We start from the raw sequence: 26,888 nt of genomic DNA, 5'->3' as shown, positions 1-26,888 counted from the left end.
TTACATAGTGCGACAATCGGCGCGGCGCGGCTGCAATAATGCTGAGCAATGTAATAATTGACCTAAATGAAATGCTATATATAATTAATATTAAGGAAGTAAAAAATAATACAAATTATAAAATTGTTTTAATGCATTTTCATTAACAAAAAAAAATAATGTACGTGAAAAAAAATACATTTAAATAAAAAAAGGAAAAGGGTTCGGAGGCTCAGTGGTAATGTAAATTAACGAACTATATAATACTGACTTATTTAATCGAATTTTGCGCGCGAATTGAACTGATAGCTGCAAGGTATAGGTTATAAGTTATTTCGATGGAACTGAATGCCCGAATGATGGTTGATGTAAGCGTTGTATTATTGTAACCACAATGTAACTTAACACTTCCACAGGCGACTAATGCCAAAACAGACCGATCGGAGTAATCGGATCGTTAGCGGAAGTGTTAAGTTGCACTAAACAATCGACGCAATTCCAATGGAAGAAACAAGTTTTGATAATTATTATAATTAGGAAATAACTTTTGCAAACACTTATTCGCACACATTAGTTCCTTAAATAAAACATCTCGCATAAATTGCAAACCAACATGAAAATGGAAAAATTGTTATATAATTTTGTTTTATTATGTTTTTTTTTCTTAACTTTCTACTTTTTAAAAATTTTTTTTTTCATGTTACACTGATCACTTTACTTAACATCGGTTCTTTAATAAAAACTATTTAATTTACATTTTATATAGCAATAACATCAATTATTTCTAGAAACTTTTTTGTTTGCATAAATTTATTTTTTAATTGGAACATTGTTCTGTGAATATACCGCTGAAGATGCTTATTTATGTGAATTTAGCTACAAGGTGAAATGTAAATACTTTAAAGACAATAACTTGAACCACCGAACTTTTTCAGTTTAGTGTCAAAAAGCTTAGCAGTTGGAAATAAATAAAAACAAAAAAATGCATCCGGGAGGAATTAGGTATGGTTTAAAAAGCGTTACAACGAAGGGGAATTGTGTGATCAGTACACTATTGTATACCCCAAAAAATGAGACGCTGAAGAGGAAGTTTGGAAACCTCCCAGTGCAATATACGAGGCTGGGAGTTGAAAATGAAACGGAGGTACAGATGCTGGCATCGGTGATGCATAAATATGTTTTTGATTTAAGTGTTGATGGGGATGAGCAATTTCCCAAAATTTAAAGTCATCGAAAATATCTCAAGAGACTACGACCTGACTGTAATTAATTTGAATGATGTTGTTGATGATGATCGAGAAGAAGAAAAAGAAGAGCAAGACAGTAATAAAAAGAGGAAAGTCACGTTTCCAGATGACGATGATGACTTTCAAGCTTGTTGTAGTAAAATAGTAGTAGATGAGGATGATGAATGTAAAATGAAATTTTTTTAGGAATTATTCCTTTGTCAAACTAGCTCTTCAAGAGCAAGTAGTGGGATATGAACATTAGTTTAGCAGTCTTTTGTAACCCTTAGAATAAGATACATGTAACCAAGAAGTAATCATAATAATTTTTTTAAAAACAAAGCATCATAACGTTGTAAGAAAACTCGGGAACTGTTTTTCGACGTCTAATGGCAAATCGTAAACCAGATTCAGGTAATCGGCCCAACCCTCGGCCGGACCGCCGCGCCGATCGAAACACGTTTCTCACGTGTACTTACCAATAGATTCGACACGGGAAGAGAAATAAACTTTTTCGGTGAATCAAAGTGTCCAATGTATGACTTTATGTATTGTCCAATAGCGGATGACTTTAAACAGTTCCCGTGCGGTTATTATAAATATTTCGAAAAAATTTTATTAGAAAGATCGCTTCAGAATAATGTATCCTACAACCATATAATGCTCTGATGCGAAAGATACCGGACATCCTGTATAATTCTTTCATTAGAATTGCGTCGATTGTCTAGTGCAACTTAACATTTCCTCTGATGATCACGTATCAAACATAAACAGCAATATCTCATTGAATTTGTAACTCCAAAAAATTTCTTGATCGGTAATATCCTCAGCGCGCCGGGTAGGTATTCCAATTCAATCCATGACAATTACATCTCAATCATTCGAAATCAGTGTAAGCGCCGCTTTTATCGATACTTTTTCGGATTCTTCAAACCGAAACCCATGGGGTTAAGTAATGTTCAAAACCAATGCTATATCAGGTAAAGATGTTATGATAGCAATGGAAAGTATTTTTAAAGGATGCAAACGTACTAAAAATATTCAAACGGATCATGAACCAAGTATCGGTGTTACAACCGATAAAAGCGGTTGGTCGTATAAAGCAGATCAATTAAAACAGACCTGTTTGATAGTAGATACCTGTTTCGGTTTAAATGATCGACTTCTGTTCAAATTATACTGATAAAAAGCGGTTGGTCCGATAAAAACTGATCGGTTTCAGATCGAATTATATCGTTAGCAGATGGAACCGATAAAAACTGATCAGTTTCTAATCGAATTATATCGTTAGCAGACGGAATACTTTAGAGTTACTGCTACCGGTGTTACAACAGATAAAAGTGGTTAGTCGAATAAAACAGATCGATTTCTGATCAAATTATATCGATAGCGGATGGGATAATATTTATTGAAATTCAAAAGACATTGGTTTACAATTTATGTAACAGCAATACATATTATTTCTTCAAACTTTTTCTCGCATCAAAAGACATTGGTTTTCAATTTATGTAACTGTAATACATATTATTTCTGCAAAATTTTTCCCGTAATAAACTCAGATTTAGTTTTTTGCTTTCTCACTATTCTAATAACAAAAACTGTTTAATTTACAATTTATACGGCAATAATACATATTGTTTCTAGGATTTTTTTTCATGAGATAAACTGAATCCGATACTTTATGTCGCTAGTCTAATATATAAACATGAGAAATGTATTTTAAGTTAGTTTTAAACAACATGCCTTCATTCAGTGATGAAATTATTGACTTTATATGTATGCATGTTAATGCAGTTAGACGATGTAAGTAATATTTTAACGATTTTTATTCTTTTCGAATTGCAGCCACTAATAATACATCATTCTTTTAAATTTACAGGGGGTTATAGTATTAGTGAACAAAGAAGAGATGGATGACATCCTGAACACGGATGCCGGTCACATCATCACAATCACAGATGCCCCAGGTGGATCTATAATTATAGCCACCTGGGGTGAACTTTATTGTGCGACATGTAAGTAATTTACACATATGAATATCAAACATAATTAATTCAATTTAATTTTTAGTTGTTCCATCACAATAAAAAACTAGTGCACGAAAAATGGAGATATATTATTTACATTGTAATTTTTTTATTTTAAAATGTACAATATATTTTTTAAATTGGGTTGATTGTTAAATTGTATTATTTCCGAAATATTCCTAAGTTCCTGCGCCCGCGTATTCAAGCGTCACAACTTAAATTTCATGCGGTTATAATTTCAATCTATTTTTTAATTTGTATTATTTGCATTATAATCAACTTAAATGTTAATACACAATATTATTTTAAATTTAAACTTTTAATTGATTGCTTCCTAAAATTGCTCCTTAAAACTAGCGTTTTAAGCATTATTGTAACCACAATGTAACTGAACACTTCCGCAGCTGGCTAATACCGAAACACTCCGATCGGAGTAATCGGTAGTCAACCTGTTAATATTCTAATTACATAAATTATTATTGTTACATAAAATGCAAATTAAGCAGTATATCCTTACGTATATCCTTACGTACAACTAAATTAGATAACACCCGAAAACTTTGGGAAACGGACCTCCTCGTAACATATGTGTTTGTCAATTGTCCCCATAAATTCCTGTTAATTTGCAATCTTCGCGTTCATAACCCACAGTTTTTATTAAATCATTGAGGTTACGTAAAATTCAATGGACCACGCCAGAGGAAGTGTTAAGTTATACTATGGCTACAATATTACCTGAACATTACCGGAATTGAGGTAAAAAAAAATAAACTTAACTTTAGATGATTGGTTTCTGATCAAATTATACCGTTGGCGGATGGGATTTTTATAGTTACTGTAGACGTTAAGGATTGTGTATGCATCGCATATGAAGATTTTGAAGATCGTTTTTACATCCAGTTCACGGATGTAAAAACGAATGTCGGGTTTTGGTGTTACAACCGATAAAAGCGGTTAGTCGAATAAAACAGATCGGTTTCTGATCAAATTATATCGATAGTGGATGGAATAATATTTTATTGAAATTCAAAAGACATTGGTTTACAATTTCTCGTAATAAACTGAATCTGATGCTTTCTCACTATTCTAATAACAAAAACTGTTTAATTAACAATTTATACGGTAACATCTTGTTTCTAGGATCCTTTTTCATATAATAAACCGAATCCGATCTTTATGTTGCTGGACTAATATATAAAGAGGAGAAATATTTTTTCCTCTCTCTTACGTAAAAATTAAGTATAAATACAATGTAATCATTTTCATCTATCATTGTTAAAGTGAATTAAAGCGAAATAATGGATCGTGAGTATTTGCTGCATGTTCGAGAAAATCCGGATGGTACAATGACTTCTGGAAATATAAATTCGAGGCGGAAGTGGTTGTAGGTAAGTTTTGCAAAATGTATCATCTATATTTTCGATAAATTTTGAAGTCCTGAACTTTCGAATCGTTAAAAAGATTTATAAACAACAAGTTTCTCGAATTTATTTTTTATTTTTTAGCGGAATGTGGGGGATTTGAAAGAGATTCCCCTAGATCTCCATCGATAGATGAGATGGAGATGCGTGATTGTAAGTCGTTATTTTTTCTTTTGCTTTATAGTATTATTTATTTTCTCACTATTTTCTTTTTTTCTTAGCGGAATGTGGGGGAGATGGCGATGTAGTGTATCCAAATTCATTATTGTTTAAGTAAATTACAAAACGTTTAACTATAAAATGTAGGCTCAGCAACTTAATTAATAAGTATCAGGTCATCGTCCGTTGAAACGTATTACCGTGGTAAGCATTATTGCTGTACTACTTTAAAATTGATTACGCTTTTGTAATCATCAGAATTGTACGAACCTTTGGGTAAAATACATTAACATGTAGTTGGGAAGAAACTCTTTTATTCAAAAAACCTAAAACCCTTCAACGATACCACATGGCGATCCTGCCAGTTGTGTTCATAGTGAAACACAGAACAGCGTAAAAAAAAAAAAAAGAGAAAAAGAGAAAATAAGTAAATAATAAGAAAAAAAAAAGAAGACAGAAAATATGGGAAAGCAACAATCCAAGGAAGTTAAAGAAGAGATAATTATAGCTCAATCCGGAAATAGTGGTGGTCAAACATCTGATGTTTCAACGGGTCATATATCCGAAATTTTCGGTATAATCGCATTTATTGGTGTTGTTTTAATATTTACGTGCTGCTGCTGTGGAGCGGTGATATATTTGGTGCGAGCGAGAGAAAGGGCTATGGAAGGAAGATTGAAGCGTCATCTTAGCCGAAGCCAAGACTTATAAATTAAATTCTCCACACCAAGCAAGAGATGTGCGCGATTATGTCTATTGAATGTCGGAAGTGATTGTGACGAGTTTTCGGCATCTTCTTGAAGAACTGCGTGTAATACAGAGAAACCTAACCAAGGACAATGAAGAGAGGCGTAAGGATATTTCAGTGATTAATCGTAAGATAGTTAAATTAGAAAGCTTAGAAGTTGAATTTAAAGATCTAAAAGAAAAATTTAAGCTTATGGAAATATGATAGTGATAGAGTTACAGAAATAAAAGACTTTTGCAAAGCAATTAAAAAATATTTCAATAGTTGTAATGAGGTTTTAGAAAGTAGACGTAAAGCAATCGAATCTTTATCCGATAATATAGAGTTAGGTTCTGATATAACTGTAAAAGACGAAACAAAAATGAGTTCATTTGACTTAAAAACGGCAGGTTCTTTGCTTCCATCTATGGATGGTACGGAAGATACCACCAAACAGCTTATCAACTCAATTAAATTATACGATGAATTGTTGAATGATGCAGGTAAACAATTATTAACTAAATATGTACTAAAGACAAAACTTTCACAAAGTGCTAAGTTGCGAATGAATAGTAATTATAATGGTAATAATGATTTAGTTAAAGATTTAGAAAAACACTTTTTAACCAAACATTCGGCAGCTGTGCTTTCTGTAAAGTTGAATAATGCAAAACAAGGTTCTAGAACAGTTGAAGAGTTCGGCAAAAGTGTCGAAAAATTATTTGTGAATCTCACTATTTCACAAGCGGATGATAACGCCGAGACATTAACTACATTAAGCGGAGTTAACGAAAAAATAGCGATAAATGCTTTTGCGTGTGGATTACAAAATTCTGAATTACGTACTATCATAAAATCTCGAAATTATACAAAATTAAATGACGTGATCCGTGGTGCTTTAGATGAAGAACCACCCCTGAGAAATCCATCAACTTTTCATGCGAGAGCTCACTTCGGTTCTAGAGGTAGATATAAAGGTAGAAATCAGCGATATAGAAACCCCCCTCAAAGTTTTTCTCGGCAATATACAAATAGTAATCAGTATCGCGGATATCAAAATTCAAGGAATAATTTCAGACCATCAAATAGCTTTCGTGGAAATAATCGTAGACCTACTACTAGTACCTATAGAGGCTCTGCAAGAGGACATGTGTACTATTCCGAAACTACTCAGAATAACTCTAATAACAACCAAAATCTTAATGACATTCAAAATCAATCTGCCAATAATTTAGACAAATTTTTTCGTAACTAATACAGATGAAATAGTAGTAAGTTACAATTTAAACGGGTTAAATTATGTAAATTTTAGGAGTAATAATAAATGTTTTTCATTTTTAATTGACACGGGAGCTTCTGTCAGCATATTTTTTCAGGAATTTTTAAATGACGATCATGTAATAAATCCATTAAATAAACTTGAGGTTAGAGGCATGAGCGGTTCAGTAACTTCGCTTGGATCAGCAGATATCCTTTTACAAATTAATAACGAAAAATGTATAACACATCAATTTATAGTAATTAATAATCCAAATTGTCAATTTCAGGGAATATTAGGATCAGATTTCTTTTTCAAATATTTTGCCACAATAAATTACGAAACATTTTTACTATCTCTTTGGATTGACAATGTTAAAGTTTCTGTACCCATTAACTCAGATGCGTCAGTATACACAATTTTACCAACTCGATGCGAAACAATTAAGTATTTTCCAGTTAACTTAAAAGGAGATTTAGTTGTACTGAACGAGGAAATAGGTGATGGTGTTTTTGTTGCAAATACTGTAGTTAAGGTCAATAACGATAATAAAATACCAGTTAGAATACTAAACACTAACGATCAAAACATTAAATTAAAAAATTTTGTTCCAAAAGTTGAAACTCTAGAGAATTATAATATATGCAACATTCAAACTAATAAAGCTTCAATAGTGAATAGGGCAGATACTTTGCTAGATTTAATAAGAATGGATCATTTAAATGCGGAAGAAAAACTAACATTACAAAGAGTGTGTGCAAAATATTCCGATGTTTTTCATTTAGAACATGATACTTTGGGTGTTACTAATGTTTACAAACAAAAGTTATATTTGCAAAACTCAGTAACTCCATCTTACGTAAAACCATATCGCCTCCCTCATGCCCAAAAAGATGAAATTCATAAACAGGTCAATAAAATGCTAGAAAACGGTATCATTGAGGAAACTCGATCAGAATGGTCAGCACCTTTGCTCATTGTTCCAAAAAAGGAAGATAAAAATGGTAACAAAAAATGGCGTGTAGTTATAGACTACCGATTATTAAACAAAAAGATTGAAGATGATAAATATCCATTGCCTTCTGTCTTAGAAATAATAGATTCTTTATCAGGTGCAATGTACTTTTCTCATCTTGATTTATCACAAGGGTACTACCAAGTAGAATTGGATCAAGCTAGCAGACCGTATACAGCTTTTAGTACAGATAGAGGTCAATTTCAGATGACGAGATTACCAATGGGACTTAAAGTTAGTCCTAGCGGTTTTAGTCGTGCAATGACTATAGCAATGTCAGGTTTAACATATGACATATGTTTTGTTTATCTTGATGATCTGATTGTTTTTGGAAATACATTACTAAATCATAATAAAAATCTTGTAAAAGTACTTCAAAGGTTAAGAGAGGTTAATTTAAAGCTTAACCCAAATAAATGTGAATTTCTTAAAAAAGATATTGTTTATTTAGGTCATAACATATCCGCTGAAGGAATTTCACCGGATCAGTCAAAAGTCGAAGTAATAAAACATTATCCCGTTCCCAAAGTTGCTAATGAAACAAAAAGATTCGTCGCATTCGTAAACTACTATAGCCGTTTCATTAAAGATTTTGCTCATATAGCTGCACCTTTGAATCATTTAACACGTAAAGGTGTAATCTTTAAATGGGATAGCGCGTGTCAAGACGCATTTGATAAATTAAAAGCCACCCTTATCTGCCCACCTATACTACAATATCCAAATTTTTCCAAGGATAACACTTTTATTTTAAAAACAGATGCTTCAGGTTATGCTGTTGGTGCTATTCCTTGTAATGGTGATGACAGACCTGTAGCGTATTGTAGTCGTAGCCTTAATAAATCTGAGAAAAATTACAGTACAATCGAAAAAGAACTAACAGCAATTGTATTTGCGGTAAAACATTTTAGACCTTATCTATTCGGAAGGAAATTCCAAATATTTACTGACCATCGACCACTTGTTTATTTGTTTAGTATGACTAATCCTTCCAGTAGATTAACGAAATTCAGATTAGTTTTAGAAGAATATGATTTCGATATTCAATATATAGTAGGAAAAAATAACGTGGCAGCAGATGCTTTGTCCCGCATAGAAATTTCTTTAGATCAACTTAAAAGTATGACAGATAACGCAGTAAAAATTATAAAATGTTTAAAATTTTTTTTTTCCTTCAAGTCAACTTAGAGTGTTTTGACTGAATGATTGAACAAGCAGCCACTTCAAATATAACACAGTTATTAGCATTTGGTGCTGCTATTGAGAAATCCTCGTGGAACCCTCTACCTTATTTAAAAAGAATTCTAGGCATGGGACAGTTCAAAAAAATTGCTGAGCAATCCGCTTGGATTCTAGTAGATAGATATTCTACTATAAAAGATCCTCAAATTCGAGCTGCAGAATATCCAGATTTGGCATATATAGGTAAATTTGTAACTCTGAGGTCAGCATCAGGAGCTCCCAATAAAATGTACATGGGGGAAACGTCTAGCCATTGTGTGAAGCCAATAGTAGAGCTCGAAGCAATTGGAAACCGTATCATGCAGATAAACGCAGAAGCAGGAGAAGAAGCTGCAGATTTGATTAGACTCTTTAAGGATGCTCATCCAAACCAAAATTTTGTCGAAATTGGCAATCAAGTCTATATCGTACTACAGCGATGAGTCTTCCTCCTCCTCCTCTTCATCCTCCTCCAGCATTAGCCGGATTATTGCTGAGATGGAGATGTGTGATTGTAAGTCGTTATTTTTTCTTTTGCTTTATAGTATTATTTTATTTTCTCACTATTTTTTATAGTGGGGGTATATGATAGCCCCCGATCCCCGTCTCCACCTCCACCTCCACGACGAGGGGTGATATTTAATCCGATGGAGGAGGTTGATTGTAGGTTCTTGTTTTTTCTTTTGCTTTACAATATTGTTATTAATTTTTTTCTCTTTTGTGCTTGAGGATGTACAAACAAGGTATTGGAAATGGGTGCAAGGGTTGGCTAAGGAAACTCCAGGATATGTAGTGAGGGAGAAGGTTAAATTAAACATCTAGAATTTCAATGTAATACGCATGTGTATCGTAATCCAAACACTCCATACCCAATTAACTGCGTAATAAATGTATTTCTTAAACAAATCATTTCGTTGTTTCTATTTCACCTTACAGCCATCAATTCATTCCGCTTAAATTCAAATAATCTCAATTCTATTAAACGTCAAGCACCACCGCCACCATCAACTGTCGAACATCGATCAAATTTAGAGATGGGAGTTCCAACACTATCAACATCATCATCATCGCCATCTACTAATCGTCATCGATATTCAGCACGTCCAGAGTCTATTATCGAACACGAGGGAAGGGTATGTCAAGTTTGTGGAGATTTTCTACCATCACTTATTTCGCTTGAATCCCATCTTCGAACTGAGCATGCTGAAATAATCGATGATAATGTAAAAAAATTTAAGTCTTGCTATAAAAATAGAGTAATTTGCTATAGAATTGATAGAGCTCAACCTGATGATGACATATCCGTCATATCTATGGAAATGTTGTGAGATTGAACAACATCTCAATGAGAATGGTTCGGTAAAAGCTCAGATTGAGTTATTAGCAAATTATTATGTCCGGATTTGATGATGATGATAATGAAGAAATTATTATGTCAGAGAAAAATTTCAATACCAAATTTAAAATTATCACTGCAGCTACTCTGTTGAATGAGGTTTATGATGAGATGACTCGGAATATTCTAATTCAAAGCGAAGAGTTTCAGGAGCGTGGTTCGGGATGGGCGTTCCACTCCATATCTCACCCGCTCCTAAACATCAATAAATTTGAGCCTATACCAGGGTCATCATTTATTCGGTTACCTCATGAAATCGATAAAAAAAAGGAATCCATCAATATTAAGAACTATAATAATAATAATAACACTTTCATTCACCCATCAATAATAAGAACAAAGAAAACAATCAATAATAACAAATAAAATAATAATAACAAAAAAAAAAGTAATAAATTCTAAATATTAACATAATCATGTAGGTGAACCACAAGGGATAGTTCAGGTGAGTGGTAAAACCACTCTCTGGTTTACAAATATCCCTTGACCACAGGTATGCTAAATATATTAATTACAAGCTTAAAAATATAAAGGAAAAAAAAATCAAAAACAAAACAAAATAGAAGCAAAATATAAAACAGTTCATTCAATAATGTACGCATGTGCTTAAAATTACAAAACGCTCATAATCATTAAGACTGCTCCTCAAACAAATTCCGAAACATGGCGCGTCTGAACGCCGCTGTACTCCAACCCCGTAAACTCTCCGGAACGGAACCATAAAGCGAATAAATATTATAAGTAAAAGATCTTTCAAAAAAAGTGGTAGAGTGAGCCGGTGGAGCAATTAAATTTCGGTTCCGGATATTGACGGAATGAATGTCAAAACGAAATCTAACTGAAAATGTATTCAAACTACTTAAGTCCTCATTAACGTTTGCCATAGCAGTAATAAATTCTTCTCGGGCAAAATGCAAATATACTTGTGTGTCATCCGCATACATTTGTATCTGACAATTTTTAACACATTTAGGCATAAAAGCTGTGTATATGCAAAATAATAAAGGTCCTAAAATGGAGCCCTGCGGTACACCTCTAGTTATATTCATAAAGTCTGAAACCTCAGTGACCTCGCCTCCCACTCGCACTAACTGTCGCCGATTCTGAAGATAAGATTGCATGAAACCTAAAAAATGATTACTACAACCTATATTGCGTAATATAGCTAACAAAATAGAATGGTTGACAGTGTCAAAAGCCTTACTAAAGTCCAAAAGCACTAATATAGTGAATTTATTATCATCCCTAGCCCTTATTATATCATCAGAAACATTTAATAAGGTAGTGGCACAGCTGCGACCAAGCATAAAGCCCGACTGTCCATCAGGCAGAATGTTATATTCAATTAAAAATTCTCTAAGCTGCTTATTAACAATTTTGTCTAAGACGTTACTCAACGTTGGTAATATACTAATAGGGCGCAGATCTTTAAACTCAGTAGGTGAGATCACCTTAGGTAAAGGCAGTACAATCGCAGACCTCCACAACTTAGGAAAATAAGCACTAGCAATGCAACTATTTATAATATGAGTAATATGAGGTAGCAGTTGAGGAACCACTAGTTTCAACATAGAAACAGATCCCCGATCATAACCATAAGCCTCTTAATGACAAAAATCAAATTCCTGCTCAACAACTCGCAACTCAAATGGAGAGTTACTCCCATTTAGTGATGTAGACGAATAAACTTTAATAGTGTCAGTTAAGTTATCACCACTGACCGGGACACCATTAATGAAAAATTGATTTGTTAAATTGGCATCTCTTAAATGAGACGGAAAATCAGTGTTTTTATTAGGAACCACATGAACTTTTTTAAACGTTTTCCACAAGGTTTTACTATCAGAGTGTGTTCGTAAATATTCAGAATAAGCCTTCTTTTTATTATGAATCGCGAGAGTAGTATAGTTCCTCCACTGCTTATAGTATTGCCAGTGAGCGTCCAATTTAGTACGTAAAAAATTCAACCTTATCATCCACAGACTCTATATGGTAGATATTGTCGAAAGGAGTGCTTTCTAGCGCAGTAATAAAATCGTTGTAATTAAAAGAAGAGAAGTCTCGAAAAGTGAACCACATCGGCTTATGATTGTGTTTTTGAATAGCACACTTACAAAAGACCAAGTCGTGGTCAGATATTTCCAAATGAAGCACACCGCCTTTTCTCACATTCACCTCATCGGATGCAACAACCACATCCAACAAACTTACAGCTGTTTCAGACAAACGCGTAGGTTCATTAATAATTTGTAACATATTCATACCTTGTCTAACAGACAACAAATTAACAGTATCTCTATGAACAGGAATCAATAAATTTATATTAAAATCACCCAAATAAAAAATCATACTATACCGCAACCTAAGTTCAGCCAATTGGAACTCCAAATCATCCATAAAAGTTGTATTATTAGTTGTAGGAGGCCTATAAATACAACCGACAACACATTTCACAGAACCAATTCGTACGTCTATCCAAACCTGTTCGCATGAATCACGCATTTCAAAGGCAATAGACTTAGAAGCAAAAACGGTTATTGTTTGTATCGTAGAGATAGAGTGGGCCGTGGTGGTGGTGTTGCGATCTATGCAAAAAAATTTTTTGCTTCTAAGTCTATTGCCTTTGAAATGCGTGATTCATCACGCATTTCATGCCTTGGCCTCAATGGACACCAAGGCATCATCAATAGATGGCGATAACCAAGTTTCAGAAACACTTAAAATATCAAAATTCTCACTTTGAAGTAATTCAGCAACATCTCCAGTTTTGGGGAACAAGGAGCGAACGTTCAAGTGCGCCACACTAAAGAGATCCTCATTCATGAGAAAGCAAGTAAATCCAGAGATCACAAAATTATAATAATGCAAAAAAAAAAATAATACAAAACAAAAAAAAAATATTTAATAATAACAAAGTAAAACAATAGTAATACTAAAAAAAAAACAAAAAAAAAAGAAAGCAAAATACTAAATCTGAATTATATTCAAAATAAACAAAATTAATAACTGCCTGATCGTGTTTATTTCCCGTCCACTGCCCGATTTTCACTCGCAACCATGTTCTGCAGGTCATCTGAACTTTTAATTTCAATAATACGATTACCCGTTGTTAAGATTTATTTCAAATGATCAGTTTTAGGGTTTAAAATTAATGGAAACATGGAAAACATGGCAAGTAGTTTGAAGCGAATCTTCAGGGAATATAATATAACATTGACATTTAAAACAAAAAACTCCATCAGAAACATTTTGAACAATGCAAAAAACCAAATTAGTATATCACTAGATCTAACTCAGTTTTTAATAAACATCTAAACTATAGCAAATGACATCAACAAAAATACTAAGTTACTACATGGAATGAATAAAAGTTATAAAATGGAGATAGTAGAAATGTACGAAATTCAGAAATTCATAAAGAATAACCCTAACAGACTTATTCTAACTGAACAAACTACTCCAATTTTTCCACACCTATACGAAACTTTAAAAAATCCATTTAGTCCCTACCCATAATTTCTCCCGAAGCGTACTTTACTATACCGTTTTTGGTTTTCCAATTTCAACATATACTAATACATAAATTATCCGTTTCTTGTTTTTATCTTTGATCTGACTTGTATACAATGTGTTTACAATGTTACAGATTTCTGTATGGAGTTTGATTTTTTAACTTGTTTTTGACAAACACGTTGTTATTGTCGATTTTGTTGTGTGTTTTAACTATGATCGTAATTTCTGTGACGTTTATTATACAAGAAATTTTAATCTGCTGACATATGCAAATTTTATCAAGATTTTATCAATTACCATTTAATTATTTTCCATACTGACGTAAGTAAACCACAACCTCCACTCTGCTGATTGTTAATTTTATTGTAATATTTTAAGGAGATATCTTCTGAGGATGGCTCTTTAATGTGAGCCGAAACCGGTAAAGATCGAATAAATAATATTATCACTAAGTACAATTGTTTCTAATTATTTTAAAATTAATAGCAGTTTGGGTTGCATAAAGTACACAATTTTATTTTTAATTTTGGTTAGGTCGAGAACAACTTTTTGTGTTCCCAAAACGGTATAAAAGAGCCTGTGCGCGCAAAATTTAGCCCGTCTTTCGATATATTTTCACGTCGTACCAGTTATATATATAATAGAAAAACTTCGCAAATTTCAAAAACAAGTGTAAAATAAATAAAATAACGAATAATTTAAATACAAATAAAAGAAGTGTGTTTGAATCAGCGCATTCCAGAAAAATTAAGTAACATAAAATGATCCTTCGAGCCGGATGGTAAAAAGAAAATCGAAATAAAAATGGTATCCAGTCACTGATGCGGCGTGTCAAATTCTTTTCCACGACGTCGTCCATCCTGGTGAGAGCTTTGCTGACCTATCCAAAACGACCCAGGAATTCCAGACCACGCGACTTGGAAGTCCATGTTAGAGGCCTGGTAGCCGGAAACAACGCCATTGTGACGTGCTGTAAGTCCTTTCCTTCCTTTTCGGTCTCGATCTGTATCGAGTTTTCAAAGGCAATATGAGCCAATTAGAGAACTTAATTAAAAAACGAGGCGCTGTCACGGGCAAATTAACAAATTTTTCTAAATTTGTCGCGAAATTTGAAGCGATCATAAAAGACGGCGGTACCGATTCGGAACTTTCGGTGGAGTTAGAGCAGCGCTACGATCGCGCGGTTAACCTTATCGATGAATTTGAAGAAATTCAGGGGGAAATTGATATTTGGAGCGTTGATGGCGAGGCGCAAAACGCGGAAAGGGAATCATTTGAGGGTTTTTTTTACGCTAACACCGCCAAAGCAAAATGAATCTTGACAAACAGGACAATATGCGCCGACTCATTGTTCGTGGTAGGACCGGTTCCGGAGCAACACGTTAAGTTACCAGTTATAGATTTACCCAAATTTAGCGGCAGTTACGATACATGGCTTGGTTTCAGGGATATTTTCGAATCTTTGATTCACGCGAACGCTTCAATAAATGATATACAAAAATTCCATTATTTGTTGTCGGCACTCACCGGTAGAGCTCGTCAAGTCATCGAAAGTCTCGAAATAACTAACACGAACTATCAAGTAGCGTGGGAATTGATTCGGGAACGATACGACAATTCGCGAATATTGATACACAACCACGTTAAGGCTTTATTCAATATTAAAAGGGTTACCGGAGATAATCCACAGGCTATTCGGAAATTTATTGATGACATCCGTAAGCATTTGCGCGCTTTGGCGGCATTAAACGAGCCGACGGACAATTGGGATACACTTCTCATTTACTTAGCCGGCACAAGGCTCGATACAAATTCGAATCGCTAGTGGGAAAAGCAAAAGCAACTTTGACGAAACCTAATTTAGAAAATTTATTAGAATTTTTGAAAGAGCGGGCGGACTTATTGGAGACTTTAGAAATCGGTTCTTCTAAGCGGGTCGTGAACAAGGATAAAAATAATACGCGTGCGAAATAGTTTTTGGTCGCAGATTCGGTAGCGGAAAGGCGTTGCGTCGTCTGTAAAGGCGATCATTACATTCAAGAGTGTCCAAACTTCAATAAACTTACTATTCAGGGGCGCATAGATCGTGTTAAGCAATTAAAATTATGCATAAATTGCCTTCGGTCAGGGCATTTTCTTAATCAATGTCGCTCGAGTTCATGTAAACGATGCAAGGCTCGACATCACTCGTTGCTTCACTTGGAGCACGATCACCCGGATCCACCGCCATAGACATCCACATGCACCCAAACACACAACATCAATAATTCATTCCTCCATCAGAAAATGAAGTGCTTTGCGAGGAACATTTTAATAGAACCACCATGCCCGCGTCAGACGGTCGGTTCATAGTCACTATCCCACTTAAAGATAGAGTAGATCAATTGGGTGATTCCTATAGAAGTGCAAAAAATCGGTTAATTAGTATTGAGCGGAAATGTAAAAATAATTCGGATTTCGGGTATCGGTACCATGAGTTCATGCGAGAATATTTAAAGTTGGGACACATGCGTGAAGTTGATGAAGAAATTACAAACGGGTTAAAATTATTACATACCACATCATGGTGTTTTGAATGAAAACAGTAGCACCACAAAGTTAAGGGTTGTATTCGACGCTTCCTGTCCTACGACCACGGGCCGCTCGTTTAACGACTTACAAGTAGTAGGGCCCACTTTGCAACCCGATCTATTCAGTGCTTTGATTCGTTATCGCAAATACAGTTACGTGGTAGCTGCTGACATTCAAAAAATGTATCGTGCGTGCTTGATCCATCCTGAACAAACGAAATTTCAAAACTGATCGGTTTCTAATCGAATTATATCGTTAGCAGACGGAATACTTTAGAGTTACTGCTACCGGTGTTACAACAGATAAAAGCGGTTAGTCGAATAAAACAGATCGATTTCTGATCAAATTATATCGATAGCGGATGGGATAATATTTTATTGAAATTCAAAAGACATTGGTTTACAATTTATGTAACAGCAAAACATATTATTTCTTCAAACTTTTTCTCTTATCAAAAGACATTGGTTTACAATTTATGTAACAGTAATACATATTATTTCTGCAAAATTGTTCCCGTAATAAACAAAAATTGTTTAATTTACAATTTATACGGCAATAATACATACATATTGTTTCTAGGATTTTTTTTTCATGTGATAAACTGGATCCGATACTTTATGTCGCTAGTCTAATATATAAAGATGAGAAATGTATTTTAAGTTAGTTGTAAACAACATGCCTTCATTCAGTGATGAAATTATTGACTTTATATTTTCGGTATGCATGTTAATGCAGTTAGACGATGTAAGTAATATTTTAACGATTTTTATTCTATTCGAATTGCAGCCACTAATAATACATCATGACTCACTTACATTATGACTCACTTATTTGTATACCTACATGTCTCAAAACCGTATACCTTTGTGTATAATAAATTAAGAGATATATCGAAAACATTAACAGTTCATTGAGAAGCGTCGAAGGATAAACATAGTAATTGTTTTCAGATAAATTTTTAATAACATAACCTAAATAAAGATACATTTTTAATAATTTCGTTCCTCTCTTCATCGAATCTCCTCCGACCCTCAAAAGAATCGCCGATTCAAGAACCTCCTCTGACCCCCAAAAAATTTGCCGATTCAAGAACCTCCTCCTAGAACGCAGGTTCGAGGAGGCGGTTCTTGAATCGGCGAATCTATACTACTCAGATAATTTTTACACGAGTGTAAAGTTATCAGAATATTTGCTTCAAAATAACACCTATCTTTGTGGTACTTTGCGAACAAATCGTAAAGACAATCCGAAAAATGTATGCAATTTAAAACTAAAAAAAGGTCAAATATATGGCGAAGAAAATAATAAAGGTGTACGAGTATTCAAATGGGTAGATAAAAGACCAGTACTTATGATAAGTAGTTTACCCGAACACATGGACCAATTAGTTCCTACGGGTGTGCAAAATAAGAAAGGCGAAATGGTAATGAAACCAAAAGCAGTTATCGATTATAATAAAGCTAAAAAAGGTGTAGACCTTTCTGATCAGATGTCGTCGTATTATACATCACTCCGAAAAACAATTAAATGGTATAAAAAAGTAATCTTTGAAATAATTGTTGGCACATGTGTTGTAAATGCATGGGTAATTTATAACACAACGCGAAGGAGAAATGTTGATATTCTAAAACTTAGGGAGGAAATAATAGCAGGCTTACTAAACGATGAGGACACTGAAGAAACAGATAATGATGATAATCATGTAAAAAAAGGAAGAAGAAGTATTCACAAACTGTAGAAATTTGAAGGAACAGCTCGAAAAAACAGAAAACGTTGTGCCAGCTGTTACGACAAAATTCAAAGAGAGCAAGGATCTAAAATGGCGAGAGTAAAAACAAAACGCGTAATGACATTTTGTGAAAATTGTGAAGGAAAACCCCCTATTTGTTTAGAATGTTTTAATGTAAAACACAGAGCCTAAAACATTCAGTTAATTTTGTAATACATAATATAAGAATGATTCGAAGAATGAGATATTTTTTTGTTTATAAAGAATTTAATTTTTGTTATTATTATACTTACATATAACTAATCGGAATTTTAGTTTATTTTCATATTGTTATTATTATCATATTTTGTTAAACATTTCTAAATAAAAAATTAATGAAAAAAAAACAAATTACTAAGGCTCGACCGAGATCTCGGTCTCGATCTCGGTTTCGGCATTCTCGGGTTCAAATACAACCAAGAAATTTGTCTCGGTTCTCGGCTAATAATAGCCGAGATTCTCGGTCATGACCGAGATTGTAACTTTGTTCGGATAGGCAACCAATTAGGCATACAAATTTTAATTTTACCGCGCGCTCGTCGATTGGTGTAAACACTGTAAACTGTAAGTGCATGAGAGAGCTTCGCTCCGTTCATGCAGTATTTGTAATTGTTTATGTTTACAATAGTAATGGATGGAAGTTTCTTTAAACGCTGTAATGCTGTAAATTAAAATAAGTTCTTTTAAGTGTTGTGTTGCTACTTGCTGTGATTACTTGTAAATTGATTTAATACACTGCTTTGGTGAAAGCAAGATCATTACTTTACTTATAGTTTTGAGGTGCAATATAAAGCGAGTAAGTTATGTTTATTTAATGTTAATGTTTACTAAGAACTTTAAGAAGGTATAATATTGTGTTGTTGCAGATGAAAACTAAATATGCCTAAAGTAAATCCTATTTGGGAATATTATGAAAAAAATATTGTATTACATCCCTCGAAGGCTATTTGTAAGTCGTGTAGTAAAACGGTGTCATTAGGCAGTCCTCAGCCCAAACATCAGACTATCAAAGGTTTGAAACTGCACCTGTCGAAATATCATTCAAAGGAATATAAAGACTATGAGAATAAACTGGGTGAAATTGCTCACGAAAATAGTTTGAAAGCGGCTATTTCAAAGCCAGTGCGCCTTAATGATCATAATGATAATAAGCATCAAACTACTATAGAACAATTAATATTTCATCCGCCTTCAGCAAAATGGCCGGATGATCATCAGATTGTCAAACGAATTGATAAAGCAATTATGGATTACATAATTGTGGACATGCAACCTTATACTACAGTATCAGGTGAAGGATTTAAACGTTTGAATTTCGCTGATCCATCTGGGCCAAAACGTTACAAATTGAAGTCCGAAAAATACTTTCGCAGCCAGTTAATGCCTGAAACATATGAAAAGGTTCAAGCCAAAGTGGTATCTCTGTTAATGGAAGCTGATTGGATAAGTTTTACTACTGATATATGGTCAAATCCTACAAAAACTTGTTCGTTGCTGAGTTTTACTGCCCATTTCGTTCGGAAAGAACAGCGCCTTAAAGTGGTGCTGGCTGCGACTGTTCTGGAAGACGACCACACTGGCGATTATATAGCAGAAAAACTCAAAGAAATTGCCGAAACTTACAACATCGCAAGAAAAGTTCACGTGGCTGTACGAGACAACGCTCGCAACATGGTCCGCGCCACTCGAGTAGGTGAATTCACATCGTTGGGTTGTGTTGCTCATACTCTGCAGTTGACGATCCATGATGCCATTTTTTCGGTCGCAGAAGTTGAAACGCTGATAAAAAAATGTCATAAAGTAGTCGGCCATTTTCACAGGAGTGAACAAGCTCGAAGACATTTAAGTACCTTTCAAAAAACCTTAAATTTACCGGGTGCGCTTTTTCAAGATGTCGAAACTCGGTGGAATAGTATCTACTTAATGATGGAACGACTGCTTGAGCAAAAAAATGCTTTGAACCTATACCGCATTGAAAAAGGAGGCATACTAGAAATTAACAGTGGTGAATGGAATTTGATTGAAGATATAGTGAACGTTTTGCAATGCTTTTACCAAGCCACGTTGGAGATCTCTTCCGACTTGTCGTGTGTTTCAATAGTAATACCGTTGTTGGCAATGTTAAATGGAAAATTGACGCCAATACAAAACATTCAGTCCTTTAATGATCAGGAAGATGATAATGAAAATGAAAATCACGCAGAGACGATGAAGAGCAAGCTACTGGATGCTCTTAATCAACGGTTTTCATTTGTTAAAAGTTGTTTGCCACTAATTACTGCAACACTGATTGAATATCTAAGTGAAAGCGAAGTTAACTCAGCCAAGCTTCATATTATCGAGACTCTCAATGGAAATGTAGAATCAGATTCTCGTGAGACGACATTGGCATCTTCAACTAACTCGTCAAACATGGCTGCAACAAATCAATCAAACTTATGGGCAGCGCATGATTCTATAGAGTTGGAAGACGAGTCAATGACCAATGACGAATACAATTCAAGCTCTGTGATCGAAATAGCGCTAGAAAGTTTTGTTAGAGAGCCAAGAGTGCAAAGAAATGCTAACATTTTTGAGTATTGGTTTTCGTCACCTTATAAGATGCTTAGGCAGCAAATAAGTTTTTATCTGAGCCGCCTACTAGCGTAGCAGGCGAACAACTGTTTAGCAAAGCTGGACAATTGTACGACGAGACGCGACAGTCTTTGAAGGGCGAAAATGCCGAAAAATTGCTTTTTTTATGTTATAATATAATGTTATTTAACTTTGATTATTAGAACAGTTTTTTTGTTAAACATTTAGTACTGTATTAAAAAGTTAACAGCATTTCTAATTTTTTTTTTTCACACTTTGTCTATTCTCGGTCTCGGCTCTCGATCTCGGCCGAGATCATATTTTATTCTCGGTCTCGGCCGAGAACGAAAAACCCATCTCGGTCGAGCCTTACAAATTACTATAATTTTGTAAAAAATGTAGTTATAGAAAAACGATTTGGAAGTTAACATTTCACGAAACTAAACTTTAAATTTAACGTATCACAAACTGTACAAACAATCAAAGTTACGGCTAAAAATAAATTATTTAAAAAAAGCTACGGCGTGTACCACCGGTGGTACACGCCGGCCCCACAGAATAACCGTCGTGTACCACCGGTGGTACACGTCGACGCGAACGTGTTAAGTTTTAATTCAAATCCAACCAGTCGTTGTCTTGCGCGCATACATACACCACAACTATGAACTCAACAATATTTTACACTATACTACATGGAGTTTTATTAATTAAATTTCCTACTGAAGTTAAAAACGTATCAATTTCTTTCATTAGTGATTATACCAGTAAACCTACTAGTGATAATGATTTAAAATGGTTGAAAATGATGAAATCGAACACTACCACCGTTGATTATGATGACTATGGGGATGATAGCGTTTTTCAAATTTTTCCCCCCAATACCACATTCAGTGAGATTATTACTTTTAAGTTGCGGTACACGTTGGAAAATAATAATGTTATAAATGGAAATTGGATATCGATCTTAATACCAATACTATTTCATTGTGTTATATTAATAGAATACTTCTTATAGCCGCCTCAGTAATTATATTTATTACCATTAGTTATAGTTGTATATTTTTTCCACTTGTCATACGTCAAAATTGTATGATTTTCTCAACAATGATTTTAGATTGCATTAAATAAAATTGTTTAACTGTTATTTACTTAATTCGTTTTAATCTAACCCATCCACACCGCCCCACTGCTAGGCGCCTGCATGCACTCGCGGGCCGGAAGGTGCTTCACCCCCACCACAACAGAAACCTACATTACCCACACCGCCGACACCCTCCAACAGATGGGCTTCACCCCCACCACAACAGAAACCTACATTACCCACACCGCCGACACTCTCCAACAGATGGCGCACTCCATGACGTCATACATTACGCCACACCATCTGTGACGTCACACGTGACGCGGGAGCCGGAGCCATTTCCGATCCAGAACCGGCATTACTATACTACTCATATTTATCTGTAGATCGATTTCCTAAAATGCTATCGTTTGTTACGCGTATACTATTTATGTTCGGAAGCACTTATTTATGCAAGCAACTATTTTCTATACTGAAAAATAACAAAACTTCAGAAAGGTCAGGATTAACCGATCAACATGTATCATCAATTTTAAAAATTGCATCAGCTTTGCAACAAACGATGTCAAGTATCTTCTAAAAAGTAGTATTGAACTGTGTTTACTAAGTAGTATTAAATTTTGTTTATAAGAACATTTAATTTAGTTTTTTTTTTAATATAGAATATTTATAGTATATATGTAAAGAATAACAAAATATAAAACATCTATGTATTCTTTATTGTATATTACACAATAAAATGTAAAATATTTTAGGTTTAGTTAAAAAAAAACATTGAGTTTAATAAATACATAATATAATCATTGTAACAATCGTATTTTCATGTGGCCAGCAATACCAAATGAGTTTGACATGCCTGGTGTAGGTAATTTGCAAACTGTGTAAATTCATATTTTTTAACAAGAATATACGTACAATATGAACTTACACATAGTAATACGTAGTACGTTAGTAATTATAAAATACTAAAATAATTGTAGATTTTAGGCAAGATGGCTGCCAATAGTTTTAGAACCGATGGGAATAACCCAATAGATGGCGCTTACACGGTAACAAAAATATACCGTTAAATGGCATATCTATATTACCTTCTTTATCTATGATTATCACTTCACCCTCGGTGTGTGACATGTTAACGTGTTCAACAATAAAGAAGTTAAGTTAGGAAAGTTTGAATTTTATTTAATAACAAAATCCTAAATACGAATACTACAGTGATGATGACGCATACTTGACTTAATTTTGTGAATGTAACAGAATGCATAAACGAAAATTTTAATCTTTAATCCACTTTAAGCCACTTTAATCTTCTATTATAAAATTGAAATTTTTGAGCTAAAATATCAAAGGCGTTTTCGGAGCATCTTCGAGCACGTGATAATCTATAATTAAATATTTTCTTTGTTGTATCGTCTCGTTGTTGAGGAGAAGAATATAGTCTTAATAAATTAGGTTTTAAGGGAAAAGCTTCATTCCCTACTATCACAAAATTTGCCTTTTGGTTGGTACCAGGAAGTTCTACGGGATAAGGGATATTTAAATTATTTTGTTCTAAAGCCCTTCCTAAAGTTGAGTGGGCAAAAATGCCTCCATCGCTGTTTTTCCTGTATGATCCAATATCAACGGTAATAAAATTATATTGGGCATCGACCAGTGCTAGGAGAACTATCGAAAAGGTTTTTTTGTAATTAAAAAATATAGAGCCGGAATTAGTTGGAGCTTGTATCACGACGTGTTTCCGGTCAAGAGCTCCCAAGCAATTGGGGAAATTCTAAATATTCCAAAATTCATGAGCAATTCTTTTCCAGTCATCTTCAGTGGGTGTAGGCATCAACGTACGCAATGTTTTTTGAATTATTGCATCGCAGACTTCTTTTACTATATTGCATACTGTTGAATGCCCGAGTCTGTAGCTAAAACCTATTGTGCGGAAAGAATCGCCCGTTGCCAAAAACCTTAAAAAAACAAAAAATAGTAAAGATTTAACTTTGAAACATTTACAATATTTATAAAATATATAAATAGACCTTTTCGAATAAATACTTTTTCTATGTATAGGGTCGACTTGCAAAAATAGATGCAATCAGTTGAGAGATCAGTGGCGAAAAAATAAAAAAATATAAACTGACGAAATCGGGACAAGCGAGTAAGCCAATAAAAAAATGGCGATTTGAAGAATAAATGGGGTTTTTAGAACCATTTTCGCGCCAACGAGAAACAATTGGCAATCTTGAGGATATTGACGTGAATGAAGAAGAAGAACGAGACGAAAATATTGCGGCTACTGGGACCCACGTTACTGATGCACTGGAAAACGCAGAAGGGGTTACAGTTTCTCCTGCTCAAACTAAATCTACGCCAACACCTACACGACTCCGATCTTCTAACCTAAACCGACCATCGAAAAGAAAACAAGATGAATCCGCTACTGGAGTACTAATGAAGTACCTTGTTGAAAAGAAGAGAAGAAACAAGTCTTCCTGCAGTAAAAGATTCAACAGATATATTTTTTGAAAGTATTGCTGCAAAGGTTAAACGCTTTACGCCGTTGTTTTGCTGTTATCGCCTCCCTGAATGTTGTTCTTTGTTTTGTTATCACCGGCTCAATGATTAACAGTAATTCGTGGAATTTATATTTTGACATCCGGAAATAATCAAAAAATTTGGTTTCGTCATCTCTCAGTTCTCTAAATAATGTTGTATATTCTCCCTCAATATTTCTTTTCTATAACATATTATGCACCCAAAATGTTCGTTTTTTCCTTGTTAAGTTAACTTCTTCATCTAATAGAATAGCAGCTATAATGAAGTTTTCATCAGACCACATTTTGTTAACACGCACACTACTTTTATGTAAATGAAACTGATCAGGAACGGAAAATGTGAACAGACAACAATTTAACGGAACGTATATGTAATGGTTATGGAACGGAGACGGAACATATAGTGTGAACAGACAAGAATTTTACGGATCGTATATGTAATGGTTATGGAACGGAGACGGAACGTATAGTGAGAATCAACCTTAATGAGGAACGGTTCGTCGATGTGGTACTGGATCGCGAGATAGGTGATAATGATTTGATTTTTGAGAGTAATAATGCTTTGATTAGTGAGGGGATAGTGTGTGCTCATGATTTTTTGAGTGGTGATCGGCCACGAATTTTGGCGTTATAGATAAAAGAGTTAGGATAAATCGAAATATGAAGTTAGGATACGCAGTAATCGGAAACTTGGAATTAAATACAACAAATCGGAACGGAAATAAAGCGGATATGGGTATCCACACAATTACCGTGGAACAAAACGGAAGTAATGGTATGATTGAAAGATTTGTTTTACAACAGCTATTAACATCAGATACGAAAATTGTTGAATTGATTTGGAAGTATGAAGATATTTTTGATAATGGAATTGGGGAGTTTAATAGTACGAACAAAATTAAACATAGGATTTTGACGGAGGAAGTATCTCCGATAACGAAACGACCGTATCGAGTACCCTACCACCAGCGAGAGTTACTGCAAGACAAAATAAATGAAATGTTGGAGAAGAAAATAATTAGAATGGCCAAAAGTCCTTGGAGTGCACCTGTAGTGACTGTAAATCGAAAATTGTCGGATGGAACGATTAAACCACGTATTTGCATCGATTATAGAGGTTTAAATGCGATAACGAAGCGGGATTTTTATCCATTACCGAATTTACAGGAAACTGTAGATGTATTATCAGGTGCCAATATGTTTAGTGTCTTTGATGTATCGTCGGCGTACCACCACATCGAAGTCGATAAAAGAGACCGTCAAAAAACCGTTTTTTCGACGAGGATTCAACTTAAAGCGGAAAAATGTCAATTACTTGTGGATCAGGTGAAATATTTAGGACATATACTATCGAATAAAGGAATGCAATCGGACCCGGATAAAATAAAAGCTATTCAAAATTACCCGATTCCTAAAAATACGAAAGAGATTCGAGCTTTTCTTGGTTTGGTTGGGTGGTATCGGAAATTCATTAATAATTTTTCTAAATTGTCGGCTCCACTTACGATGTTAACGCGAAAGGATGTATCTTTTTCGATAGGGGAAAGCGAGATAAAGGTATTATGTTATATATTATAAGGCTATTATGGTATTAAAAAATGCCATAATTTCCCGATTTTTCCCGATTTTTCCCGATTTTTCTCAACCTTTTATTTTGGCGACTGATTTGTCAGATCGCGGTTTGGGGGCGATTTTGAGTCAAATTAAGAACGGTTTTGAGACTCCTATAGCTTTTGCTAGTCGTGGTTTGAAAAATGCAGAACTGAATTATAGTACTAAGGAAAAGGAATGTTTGGCGGTTATATACGGAATTAAGCAATTTAGATGTTATTTGTATGGTCGTAAATTTACTGTGAATTTACTGGTTATCCATTACGTTGGTTATTAATGATAAAGGATCCGAGCTCGAGGTTAGCTCGATGGGCTCTTACGTTGGCTGGATACGATTTCGATATAGTGCATAGTCCCGGAAAGAAACACGGAAATGTCGATGCTCTGAGTAGGATTCATGTGATAGGTGTCAAATTGGAATCGAAATTTAAATTAGAAGAAAGGAAGGGGGATTTATTTACAGCATCCCCGAAATATTCATTGGCTCGTTGTGTATCTCAAAATCTTCGTATGTCTCAGGGAACAGCAAAAACTTTTAGACAAAATTCTTATACAGGTAGCCGTGTTAAAAAGACAAAATAAATCACTGGGCGAAGTAGCGGTAATTGAATTAGAAAGTCGATCTGTTTATTATCTGGTAACCAAAAACGAGAATTATCATAAACCTACTTACAATTCCTTACGACAATGTTTAGAAGACTTCAAAGCAAAAATGCTAAATAGAAACGAAGAATTTTTGGCAATACCAAGACTTGGTTGTGGTCTGGATAAATTAGATTGAAAACTAGTACGACAAGA

The 26,888-nt window shown here is 34.3% G+C and overlaps 2 protein-coding genes across 2 annotated transcripts; both read left to right on the top strand.

Moving 5' to 3' along the window:
• The first annotated feature begins 14,969 nt into the window (after positions 1–14,969).
• LOC139431258 (uncharacterized) lies at positions 14,970–15,767 on the top strand. The gene is made up of 2 exons (XM_071198901.1): positions 14,970–15,222; positions 15,304–15,767. The coding sequence occupies exons 1-2, from the start codon at positions 14,970–14,972 to the stop codon at positions 15,765–15,767; spliced, it is 717 nt and encodes a 238-aa protein (XP_071055002.1).
• Positions 15,768–19,160: 3,393 nt separating this feature from the next.
• On the top strand, positions 19,161–20,930 carry LOC111415889 (zinc finger BED domain-containing protein 4-like). Its single transcript, XM_023047771.2, has one exon. It carries the CDS (start codon positions 19,161–19,163, stop codon positions 20,928–20,930), a length of 1,770 nt encoding a protein of 589 aa, XP_022903539.2.
• Positions 20,931–26,888: the final 5,958 nt, after the last annotated feature.

The sequence above is a fragment of the Onthophagus taurus genome, chromosome 8 (assembly GCF_036711975.1).
Source record: "Onthophagus taurus isolate NC chromosome 8, IU_Otau_3.0, whole genome shotgun sequence".
NCBI lineage: Eukaryota > Metazoa > Arthropoda > Insecta > Coleoptera > Scarabaeidae > Onthophagus > Onthophagus taurus.
This window is presented reverse-complemented; position numbering and strand designations above follow the sequence as displayed.

What these genes read in the sequence shown, in the direction of transcription:
- LOC139431258 (XM_071198901.1), top strand. Translation starts at nt 14,970, where the DNA reads ATGAGCCAATTAGAGAACTTAATTAAAAAACGAGGCGCTGTCACGGGC. An exon ending in GGAAAGGGAATCATTTGAGG is followed by an intron (nt 15,223 to 15,303) that starts GTTTTTTTTACG and finishes TGTTCGTGGTAG; the next exon opens with GACCGGTTCCGGAGCAACAC.
- LOC111415889 (XM_023047771.2), top strand. Translation starts at nt 19,161, where the DNA reads ATGCCTAAAGTAAATCCTATTTGGGAATATTATGAAAAAAATATTGTA.